General features: G+C 43.7%; 1 protein-coding gene across 2 annotated transcripts in view; it reads left to right on the top strand.

Annotated features, from left to right (window-relative positions):
* The first annotated feature begins 2,516 nt into the window (after positions 1-2,516).
* Positions 2,517-12,211, top strand: part of LOC128641783 (IgA FC receptor) — an 84,803-nt gene continuing 75,108 nt past the window's right edge. For both annotated transcript variants that reach the window (XM_053694316.1, XM_053694315.1), the window contains exon 1: positions 2,517-2,672. In XM_053694316.1, coding sequence (XP_053550291.1) covers positions 2,650-2,672 — 23 coding nt within the window. In that variant the 5' untranslated portion in view covers positions 2,517-2,649. The remainder of the gene's footprint in view (positions 2,673-12,211) is intronic.

Raw genomic sequence — 12,211 nt, forward strand, 5'->3', positions numbered from 1 at the left:
ACAGCGTCAGGATCATCTGTCAGGATTCCTGTGGAAGAAGATGTCGGAATTAGATGAGCTGATGATTGATGATTTTGATTCAGGAGAAGATGTGGTGCAGCCTTCCCCCCCTCGCCCGGTGAGTCGTGCCCCTGGGTCTAGCCTGTATCCAGAAGTTTTAGTGGTCTCCCCTTCTCCCACGCCCACATTGATCCCCCCCCCCCCAGTAATGGTGGAAGTAGGCCCCCAGGTAGCGGAGGGGGTTGCGGTAGGTGCGCAGGTGTCTGGGCCCAGCGTGAGTGGCGTCGGGGGTGAGGCCTTACCTGAACCGGTCACTCTTATAGGTGAGGTGGTTTCCACGGTGGTCGCGCTGCTCCAGTCTCTTGCGGCCGTGCTTTCCGGCGGGGGGTCCCTCCCATTCTAAGATGCTGAGAACTCCCTAAGCTTCTGCGGCAGCTGAGCTCCGCTTGTGTGGGCATTCACGGGCGCGGTCCATTTTTCCTAGCAGGGGGTTCCTTACTCCTAACTAGATTGCCGCCACATGTTTTAGCTGGCCCCGTTGAGTCCTGCCGGTTCTCAGGTCTGCAATAAACGTGACCCACGGGTCTTTTCCCATACACCTGTGTCTGTGTATTTATTCCAGTTATTACAGTTATATGTAAAGTTATTTAAGTGTGTTATAGTTGTACATAGTTATTGGTTGAGTCAGTTTTATGGCTCCTGTTATTAAAGTTTTCCAGCAAGCCAGGAGGATAGGGCATTTAATTAATTATGTATTACACAGTGCAGTATATATGTGTGTATCTCTGTATTACACAGTGCTGTATATATGTGTGTATCTCTGTATTAGACAGTGCTGTATATATGTGTGTATCTCTGTATTAGACAGTGCTGTATATATGTGTATCTCTGTATTACACAGTGCTGTATATATGTGTGTATCTCTGTATTACATATTGCTGTATATATGAGTGTATCTCTGTATTACACAGTGTTTTACATATGTGTGTATCTCTGTATTACACAGTGCTGTATATATGTGTGTATCACTGTATTACACAGTGCAGCATATATGTGTGTATCACTGTATTACACAGTGCTGTATATATGTGTGTATCTCTGTATTACACCGTGCAGTATATATGTGTGTATCTCTGTATTACACAGTGCTGTATATATGTGTGTATCTCTGTATTACACAACGCTGTATATATGTGTGTATCTCTGTATTACACAGTACTGTATATATGTGTGTATCTCTGTATTACACCGTGCAGTATATATGAGTGTATCTCTGTATTACACAATGCTGTATATATGTGTGTATCTCTGTATTACACAGTACTGTATATATGTGTGTATCTCTGTATCACACAGTGCTGTATATATGTGTGTATCTCTGTATTACACAGTGCTGTATATATGTGTGTATCTCTGTATTACACAGTGCTGTATATATGTGTGTATCTCTGTATTACACAGTGTTGTATATATGTATGCATCTCTGTATTACACCGTGCTGTATATATGTGTGCATCTCTGTATTACACCGTGCAGTATATATGTGTGTATCTCTGTATTACACAGTGCTGTTTATATGTGTGTATCTCTGTATTACACAGTGCTGTATATATGTGTGTATCTCTGTATTACATATTGCTGTATATATGAGTGTATCTCTGTATTACACAGTGTTTTACATATGTGTGTATCTCTGTATTACACAGTGTTGTATATATGTATGCATCTCTGTATTACACAGTGCTGTATATATGTGTGCATCTCTGTATTACACAGTGCTGTATATATGTGTGTATCTCTGTATTACACAGTGTTGTATATATGTATGCATCTCTGTATTACACAGTGCTGTATATATGTGTGCATCTCTGTATTACACAGTGCTGTATATATATGTGTATCTCTGTATTACACAGTGTTGTATATATGTATGCATCTCTGTATTACACAGTGCTGTATATATGTGTGTATCACTGTATTACACAGTGCTGTATATATGTGTGCATCTCTGTATTACACAGTGCTGTATATATATGTGTATCTCTGTATTACACAGTGCTGTATATATGTGTGTATCTCGGTATTACACAGTGCTGTATATATGTGTGTATCTCTGTATTACACAGTGCTGTATATATGTGTGTATCTCTGTATTACACAGTACTGTATATATGAATGCATCTCTGTATTACACAGTGCTGTATATATGTATGTATCTCTGTATTACACAGTGCTGTATATATGTATGTATCTCTGTATTACACAGTGCTGTATATATGTGTATCTCTGTATTACACAGTGCTGTATATATGTATGTATCTCTGTATTACACAGTGCTGTATATATGTGTGTATCTCTGTATTACACAGTGCTATATATATGTGTGTATCTCGGTATTACACAGTGCTGTATATATGTGTGTATATCTGTAATACACAGTGCTATGCGTGTACAGTGCTGTACTCTGCCCCTAGTGTAGTAATATAACATTTCAGTGTTTGAATCAAACAGGAAGTGATTCAGCATCTGGTTTGTGCTAAAAAGACAATTAGTATAGAAGCTGAGCACAGGCGGTGAGTGTGACAGTGACATCTCAGTGCAGTGACATCCCCCAGTGTGAGTGACACCAGCGCTGAACTTACAGCAGAGATGAGCTGGAGTAGGTTTTGGGGGTGAGTATATTATCAGTAAATTAGTTTATGGTCAGAAGCTCAGGTCCTGCTATGTGTGACTGTGCTTGTGCATTACACTAGTGTGTCATACGTGTATATGATCAGAAGCTCAGGTCCTGCTGTGTGTGACTGTGCTTGTGTAGTAGACTAGTGTGTCATACGTGTATATGATCAGAAGCTCAGGTCCTGCTGTGTGTGACTGTGCTTGTGTATTAGACTAGTGTGTCATACGTGTATATGATCAGAAGCTCAGGTCCTGCTGTGTGTGACTGTGCTTGTGTACTAGACTAGTGTGTCATACGTGTATATGATCAGAAGCTCAGGTCCTGCTGTGTGTGACTATGCTTGTGTACTAGACTAGTGTGTCATACGTGTATATGATCAGAAGCTCAGGTCCTGCTGTGTGTGACTGCGCTTGTGTACTAGACTAGTGTGTCATACGCGTATATGATCAGAAGCTTAGACCCTGCTGTGTGTGACTGTGCTTGTGTACTAGACTAGTGTGTCATACGTGTATATGATCAGAAGCTCAGGTCCTGCTGTGTGTGACTGTGCTTGTGTACTAGACTAGTGTGTCATACGCGTATATGATCAGAAGCTCAGGTCCTGCTGTGTGTGACTATGCTTGTGTACTAGACTAGTGTGTTATACGTGTATATGATCAGAAGCTCAGGTCCTGCTGTGTGTGACTGTGCTTGTGTACTAGACTAGTGTGTTATACGTGTATATGATCAGAAGCTCAGGTCCTGCTGTGTGTGACTGTGCTTGTGTACTAGACTAGTTTGTCATACGCGTATATGATCAGAAGCTTAGGCCCTGCTGTGTGTGACTGTGCTTGTGTACTATACTAGTGTGTCATACGTGTATATGATCAGAAGCTCAGGTCCTGCTGTGTGTGACTGTGTATTGTGTACTAGACTAGTGTGTCATACGTGTATATGATCAGAAGCTCAGGTCCTGCTGTGTGTGACTGTGTATTGTGTACTACACTAGTGTGTCATACGTGTATATGATCAGAAGCTCAGGTCCTGCTGTGTGTGACTGTGTCTTGTGTATTAGACTAGTGTGTCATACGTGTATATGATCAGAAGCTCAGGTCCTGCTGTGTGTGACTGTGTCTTGTGTATTAGACTAGTGTGTCATACGTGTATATGATCAGAAGCTCAGGTCCTGCTGTGTGTGACTGTGCTTGTGTACTAGACTAGTGTGTCATACGTGTATATGATCAGAAGCTGAGGTCCTGCTGTGTGTGACTGTGTCTTGTGTAGTAGACTAGTGTGTCATACATGTATATGATCAGAAGCTCAGGTCCTGCTGTGTGTGACTGTGCTTGTGTATTAGACTAGTGTGTCATACGTGTATATGATCAGAAGCTCAGGTCCTGCTGTGTGTGACTGTGCTTGTGTACTAGACTAGTGTATCATACGTGTATATGATCAGAAGCTTAGGTCCTGCTGTGTGTAACTGTGCTTGTATACTAGACTAGTGTGTCATACGGGTATATGATCAGAAGCTCAGGTCCTGCTGTGTGTGACTGTGCTTGTGTATTAGACTAGTGTGTCATACGTGTATATGATCAGAAGCTCAGGTACTGCTGTGTGTGACTGTGCTTGTGTATTAGACTAGTGTGTCATACGTGTATATGATCAGAAGCTCAGGTCCTGCTGTGCGTGACTGTGCTTGTGTACTAGACTAGTGTGTCATACGTGTATATGATCAGAAGCTCAGGTCCTGCTGTGTGTGACTGTGCTTGTGTATTAGACTAGTGTGTCATACGTGTATATGATCAGAAGCTCAGGTCCTGCTGTGTGTGACTGTGCTTGTGTACTAGACTAGTGTATCATACGTATATATGATCAGTAACTCAGGTCCTGCTGTGTGTGACTGTGCTTGTGTATTAGACTAGTGTGTCATACGTGTATATGATCAGAAGCTCAGGTCCTGCTGTGTGTGACTGTGCTTGTGTATTAGACTAGTGTGTCATACGTGTATATGATCAGAAGCTCAGGTCCTGCTGTGTGTGACTGTACTTGTGTATTAGGCTAGTGTGTCATACGTGTATATGATCAGAAGCTCAGGTCCTGCTGTGTGTGACTGTGCTTGTGTATTAGACTAGCGTGTCATACGTGTATATGATCAGAAGCTCAGGTCCTGCTGTGTGTGACTGTGCTTGTGTAGTAGACTAGTGTGTCATACGTGTATATGATCAGAAGCTCAGGTCCTGCTGTGTGTGACTGTGTCTTGTGTACTAAACTAGTGTGTCATACGTGTATATGATCAGAAGCTCAGGTCCTGCTGTGTGTGACTGTGCTTGTGTACTAGACTAGTGTGTCATATGTGTATATGATCAGAAGCTCAGGTCCTGCTGTGTGTGACTGTGTTGTGTACTAGACTAGTGTGTCATACGTGTATATGATCAGAAGCTCAGGTCCTGCTGTGTGTGACTGTGCTTGTGTACTAGACTAGTGTGTCATACGTGTATATGATCATAAGCTCAGGTCCTGCTGTGTGTGACTGTGTTGTGTACTAGACTAGTGTGTCATACGTGTATATGATCAGAAGCTCAGGTCCTGCTGTGTGTGACTGTGCTTGTGTACTAGACTAGTGTGTCATACGTGTATATGATCAGAAGCTCAGGTCCTGCTGTGTGTGACTGTGCTTGTGTATTAGACTAGTGTGTCATACGTGTATATGATCAGAAGCTCAGGTCCTGCTGTGTGTGACTGTGCTTGTGTACTAGACTAGTGTGTCATACGTGTATATGATCAGAAGCTCAGGTCCTGCTTTGTGTGACTGTGCTTGTGTACTAGACTAGTGTGTCATACGTGTATATGATCAGATGCTCAGGTCCTGCTGTGTGTGACTGTGCTTGTGTATTAGACTAGTGTGTCATACGTGTATATGATCAGAAGCTCAGGCCCTGCTGTGTGTGACTGTGCTTGTGTACTAGACTAGTGTGTCATACGTGTATATGATCAGAAGCTCAGGTCCTGCTGTGTGTGACTGTGCTTGTGTATTAGACTAGTGTGTCATACGTGTATATGGTCAGAAATTCAGGTCCTGCTGTGTGTGACTGTGCTTGTGTACTAGACTAGTGTGTCATACGTGTATATATGATCAGAAGCTCAGGTCCTGCTGTGTGTGACTGTGCTTGTGTACTAGACTAGTGTGTCATACGTGTATATCATCAGTAGCTCAGGTCCTGCTGTGTGTGACTGTGATTGTGTACTAGACTAGTGTGTTATACGTGTATATGATCAGAAGCTCAGGTCCTGCTGTGTGTGACTGTGCATGTGTACTAGACTAGTGTGTCATACGTGTATATGGTCAGAAGCTCAGGTCCTGCTGTGTGTGACTGTGCTTGTGTATTAGACTAGTGTGTCATACGTGTATATGATCAGAAGCTCAGGTCCTGCTGTGTGTGACTGTGCTTGTGTACTAGACTAGTGTGTCATACGTGTATATGATCAGAAGCTCAGGTCCTGCTGTGTGTGACTGTGCTTGTGTATTAGACTAGTGTGTCATACGTGTATATGATCAGATGCTCAGGTCCTGCTGTGCGTGACTGTGCTTGTGTATTAGACTAGTGTGTCATACGTGTATATGATCAGATGCTCAGGTCCTGCTGTGCGTGACTGTGCTTGTGTATTAGACTAGTGTGTCATACGTGTATTTGATCAGAAGCTCAGGTCCTGCTGTGTGTGACTGTGCTTGTGTACTAGACTAGTGTGTCATACGTGTATATGATCAGAAGCTCAGGTCCTGCTGTGTGTGACTGTGCTTGTGTACTAGACTAGTGTGTCATACGTGTATATGATCAGAAGCTCAGGTCCTGCTGTGTGTGACTGTGCATGTGTACTAGACTAGTGTGTCATACGTGTATATGATCAGTAGCTCAGGTCCTGCTGTGTGTGAGTGTGTATTGTGTACTACACTAGTGTGTCATACGTGTATATGATCAGAAGTTCAGGTCCTGCTGTGAGTGACTGTGCTTGTGTACTAGACTAGTGTGTCATACGTGTATATGATCAGAAGGTCAGGTCCTGCTGTGTGTGACTGTGCTTATGTATTAGACTAGTGTGTCATACGTGTATATGATCAGAAGCTCAGGTCCTGCTGTGTGTGACTGTGCTTGTGTACTAGACTAGTGTGTCATACGTGTATATGATCAGAAGCTCAGGTCCTGCTGTGTGTGACTGTGCTTATGTATTAGACTAGTGTGTCATACGTGTATATGATCAGAAGCTCAGGTCCTGCTGTGTGTGACTGTGCTTATGTATTAGACTAGTGTGTCATACGTGTATATGATCAGAAGCTCAGGTCCTGCTGTGTGTGACTGTGCTTGTGTATTAGACTAGCGTGTCATACGTGTATATGATCAGAAGCTCAGGTCCTGCTGTGTGTGACTGTGCTTGTGTAGTAGACTAGTGTGTCATACGTGTATATGATCAGAAGCTCAGGTCCTGCTGTGTGTGACTGTGTCTTGTGTACTAAACTAGTGTGTCATACGTGTATATGATCAGAAGCTCAGGTCCTGCTGTGTGTGACTGTGCTTGTGTACTAGACTAGTGTGTCATATGTGTATATGATCAGAAGCTCAGGTCCTGCTGTGTGTGACTGTGTTGTGTACTAGACTAGTGTGTCATACGTGTATATGATCAGAAGCTCAGGTCCTGCTGTGTGTGACTGTGCTTGTGTACTAGACTAGTGTGTCATACGTGTATATGATCATAAGCTCAGGTCCTGCTGTGTGTGACTGTGTTGTGTACTAGACTAGTGTGTCATACGTGTATATGATCAGAAGCTCAGGTCCTGCTGTGTGTGACTGTGCTTGTGTATTAGACTAGTGTGTCATACGTGTATATGATCAGTAGCTCAGGTCCTGCTGTGTGTGACTGTGCTTGTGTATTAGACTAGTGTGTCATACGTGTATATGATCAGAAGCTCAGGTCCTGCTGTGTGTGACTGTGCTTGTGTATTAGACTAGTGTGTCATACGTGTATATGATCAGAAGCTCAGGTCCTGCTGTGTGTGACTCTGCTTGTGTACTAGACTAGTGTATCATACGTGTATATGATCAGTAGCTCAGGTCCTGCTGTGTGTGACTGTGCTTGTGTACTAGACTAGTGTGTCATATATGTATATGATCAGATGCTCAGGCCCTGCTGTGTGTGACTGTGCTTGTGTACTAGACTAGTGTCTCATACGTGTATATGATCAGATGCTGAGGTCCTGCTGTGTGTGACTGTGCTTGTGTATTAGACTAGTGTGTCATACGTGTATTTGATCAGAAGCTCAGGTCCTGCTGTGTGTGACTGTGCTTGTGTATTAGACTAGTGTGTCATACGTGTATATGATCAGATGCTCAGGTCCTGCTGTGTTTGACTGTGCTTGTGTATTAGACTAGTGTGTCATACGTGTATATGATCAGTAGCTCAGGTCCTGCTGTGTGTGACTGTGCTTGTGTACTAGACTAGTGTGTCATACGTGTATATGATAAGAAGCTCAGGTCCTGCTGTGTGTGACTGTGTCTTGTGTATTAGACTAATGTGTCATACGTGTATATGATCAGAAGCTCAGGCCCTGCTGTGTGTGACTGTGCTTGGGTACTAGACTAGTGTGTCATACGTGTATATGATCAGTAGCTCAGGTCCTGCTGTGTGTGACTGTGCTTGTGTACTAGACTAGTGTGTCATACGTATATATGATCAGAAGCTCAGGTCCTGCTGTGTGTGACTGTGCTTGTGTATTAGACTAGTGTGTCATACGTGTATATGATCAGAAGCTCAGGTCCTGCTGTGTGTGACTGTGCTTGTGTTAGCTAGAACTAGTGTTGTCATACATCGTATATGATCAGAAGCTTAGGTCCCTGCTGTGTGTGGACTGTGCTTGTGTACTTAGACTAGTGTGTCATACGTGTATATGATTCAGAAGCTCAGGCCTGCTGTGTGTGACTGTGTATGTGTACTAGACTAGTGTATCATACTGTATATGATCAGAAGCTCAGGTCCTGCTGTGTGTACTGTGCTGTGTTGTACTAAGCTAGTGTGTCATAGCTGGTATATGATCAGAAGCTCAGGTCCTGCTGTGTGTGACTGTGTCTTGTGTATTAGGACTAGTGTGTCATACGTGTATATGATCAGAAGCTCAAGGTCCTGCTGTGTGTGACTGTGCTTGTGTATTAGACTAGTGTGGTCATACGTGTATATGATCAGAAGCTCAGGTCTGCTGCTGTGTGACTGTGGCTTGTTGTACTAGACTAGTGTGATCATACGTGTATATGATCAGAAAGCTGAGGTCCTGCTGTGTGTAACTGTGCTTGGTGTACTAGACTAGTGTGTCATACGTGTATATGATCAGAAGCTCAGGTCCTGCTGTGTGTGACTGTGCTTGTGTACTAGACTAGTGTGTCATACGTGTATATGATCAGAAGCTCAGGTCCTGCTGTGTGTGACTGTGCTTGTGTACTTAGACTAGTGTGTCATACGTGTATATGATCAGAAGCTCAGGTCCTGCTGTGTGTGGACTGTGCTTGTGTACTAGACTAGTGTGTCATACGTGTATATGATCAGAAGCTCAGGTCCTGCTGTGTGTGACTGTGCTTGTGTATTAGACTAGTGTGTCATACGTGTATATGATCAGAAGCTCAGGTCCTGCTGTGTGTGACTGTGCTTGTGTACTAGACTAGTGTGTCATACGTGTATATGATCAGAAGCTCAGGTCCTGCTGTGTGTGACTGTGCTTGTGTAGTAGACTAGTGTGTCATACGTGTATATGATCAGAAGCTCAGGTCCTGCTGTGTGTGACTGTGCTTGTGTATTAGACTATTGTGTCATACGTGTATATGATCAGAAGCTCAGGTCCTGCTGTGTGTGACTGGTGCTTGTGTACTAGACTAGTGTGTCATACGTGTATATGATCAGAAGCTCAGGTCCTGCTGTGTGTGACTGTGCTTGTGTACTAGACTAGTGTGTCATACGTGTATATGATCAGAAGCTCAGGTCCTGCTGTGTGTGACTGTGCTTGTGTATTAGACTAGTGTGTCATACGTGTATATGATCAGAAGCTCAGGTCCTGCTGTGTGTGACTGTGCTTGTGTACTAGACTAGTGTGTCATACGTGTATATGATCAGAAGCTCAGGTCCTGCTGTGTGTGACTGTGCTTGTGTACTAGACTAGTGTGTCATACGTGTATATGATCAGAAGCTCAGGTCCTGCTGTGTGTGACTGTGCTTGTGTACTAGACTAGTGTGTCATACGTGTATATGATCAGAAGCTCAGGTCCTGCTGTGTGTGACTGTGCTTGTGTACTAGACTAGTGTGTCATACGTGTATATGCATCAGTAGCTCAGGTCCTGCTGTGTGTGACTGAGATTGTGTACTAGACTAGTGTGTTCATACGTGTATATGATCAGAAGCTCAGGTCCTGCTGTGTGTGACTGTGCATGTGTACTAGACTAGTGTGTCATACGTGTATATGAGTCAGAAGCTCAGGTCCTGCTGTGTGTGACTGTGCTTGTGTATTAGACTAGGTGTCATACGTGTATATGATCAGAAGCTCAGGTCCTGCTGTGTGTGACTGTGCTTGTGTACTAGACTAGTGTGTCATACGTGTATATGATCAGAAGCTCAGGTCCTGCTGTGTGTGACTGTGCTTGTGTATTAGACTAGTGTGTCATACGTGTATATGATCAGATGCTCAGGTCCTGCTGTGCGTGACTGTGCTTGTGTATTAGACTAGTGTGTCATACGTGTATATGATCAGATGCTCAGGTCCTGCTGTGCGTGACTGTGCTTGTGTATTAGACTAGTGTGTCATACGTGTATTTGATCAGAAGCTCAGGTCCTGCTGTGTGTGACTGTGCTTGTGTACTAGACTAGTGTGTCATACGTGTATATGATCAGAAGCTCAGGTCCTGCTGTGTGTGACTGTGCTTGTGTACTAGACTAGTGTGTCATACGTGTATATGATCAGAAGCTCAGGTCCTGCTGTGTGTGACTGTGCATGTGTACTAGACTAGTGTGTCATACGTGTATATGATCAGTAGCTAAGGTCCTGCTGTGTGTGAGCTGTGTCTTGTGTACTACACTAGTGTGTCATACGTGTATATGATCAGAAGCTCAGGTCCTGCTGTGAGTGACTGTGCTTGTGTACTAGACTAGTGTGTCATACGTGTATATGATCAGAAGGTCAGGTCCTGCTGTGTGTGACTGTGCTTGTGTATTAGACTAGTGTGTCATACGTGTATATGATCAGAAGCTCAGGTCCTGCTGTGTGTGACTGTGCTTGTGTACTAGACTAGTGTGTCATACGTGTATATGATCAGAAGCTCAGGTCCTGCTGTGTGTGACTGTGCTTATGTATTAGACTAGTGTGTCATAACGTGTATATGATCAGAAGCTCAGGTCCTGCTGTGTGTGACTGTGCTTATGTATTAGACTAGTGTGTCATACGTGTATATGATCAGAAGCTCAGGTCCTGCTGTGTGTGACTGTGCTTGTGTATTAGACTAGCGTGTCATACGTGTATATGATCAGAAGCTCAGGTCCTGCTGTGTGTGACTGTGCTTGTGTAGTAGACTAGTGTGTCATACGTGTATATGATCAGAAGCTCAGGTCCTGCTGTGTGTGACTGTGTCTTGTGTACTAAACTAGTGTGTCATACGTGTATATGATCAGAAGCTCAGGTCCTGCTGTGTGTGACTGTGCTTGTGTACTAGACTAGTGTGTCATATGTGTATATGATCAGAAGCTCAGGTCCTGCTGTGTGTGACTGTGTTGTGTACTAGACTAGTGTGTCATACGTGTATATGATCAGAAGCTCAGGTCCTGCTGTGTGTGACTGTGCTTGTGTACTAGACTAGTGTGTCATACGTGTATATGATCATAAGCTCAGGTCCTGCTGTGTGTGACTGTGTTGTGTACTAGACTAGTGTGTCATACGTGTATATGATCAGAAGCTCAGGTCCTGCTGTGTGTGACTGTGCTTGTGTATTAGACTAGTGTGTCATACGTGTATATGATCAGTAGCTCAGGTCCTGCTGTGTGTGACTGTGCTTGTGTATTAGACTAGTCTGTCATACGTGTATATGATCAGAAGCTCAGGTCCTGCTGTGTGTGACTGTGCTTGTGTATTAGACTAGTGTGTCATACGTGTATATGATCAGAAGCTCAGGTCCTGCTGTGTGTGACTCTGCTTGTGTACTAGACTAGTGTATCATACGTGTATATGATCAGTAGCTCAGGTCCTGCTGTGTGTGACTGTGCTTGTGTACTAGACTAGTGTGTCATATATGTATATGATCAGATGCTCAGGCCCTGCTGTGTGTGACTGTGCTTGTGTACTAGACTAGTGTCTCATACGTGTATATGATCAGATGCTGAGGTCCTGCTGTGTGTGACTGTGCTTGTGTATTAGACTAGTGTGTCATACGTGTATTTGATCAGAAGCTCAGGTCCTGCTGTGTGTGACTGTGCTTGTGTATTAGACTAGTGTGTCATACGTGTATATGATCAGATGCTCAGGTCCTGCTGTGTTT

This window comes from Bombina bombina, chromosome 11 (genome assembly GCF_027579735.1).
Source record: "Bombina bombina isolate aBomBom1 chromosome 11, aBomBom1.pri, whole genome shotgun sequence".
NCBI classification, from domain to species: domain Eukaryota; kingdom Metazoa; phylum Chordata; class Amphibia; order Anura; family Bombinatoridae; genus Bombina; species Bombina bombina.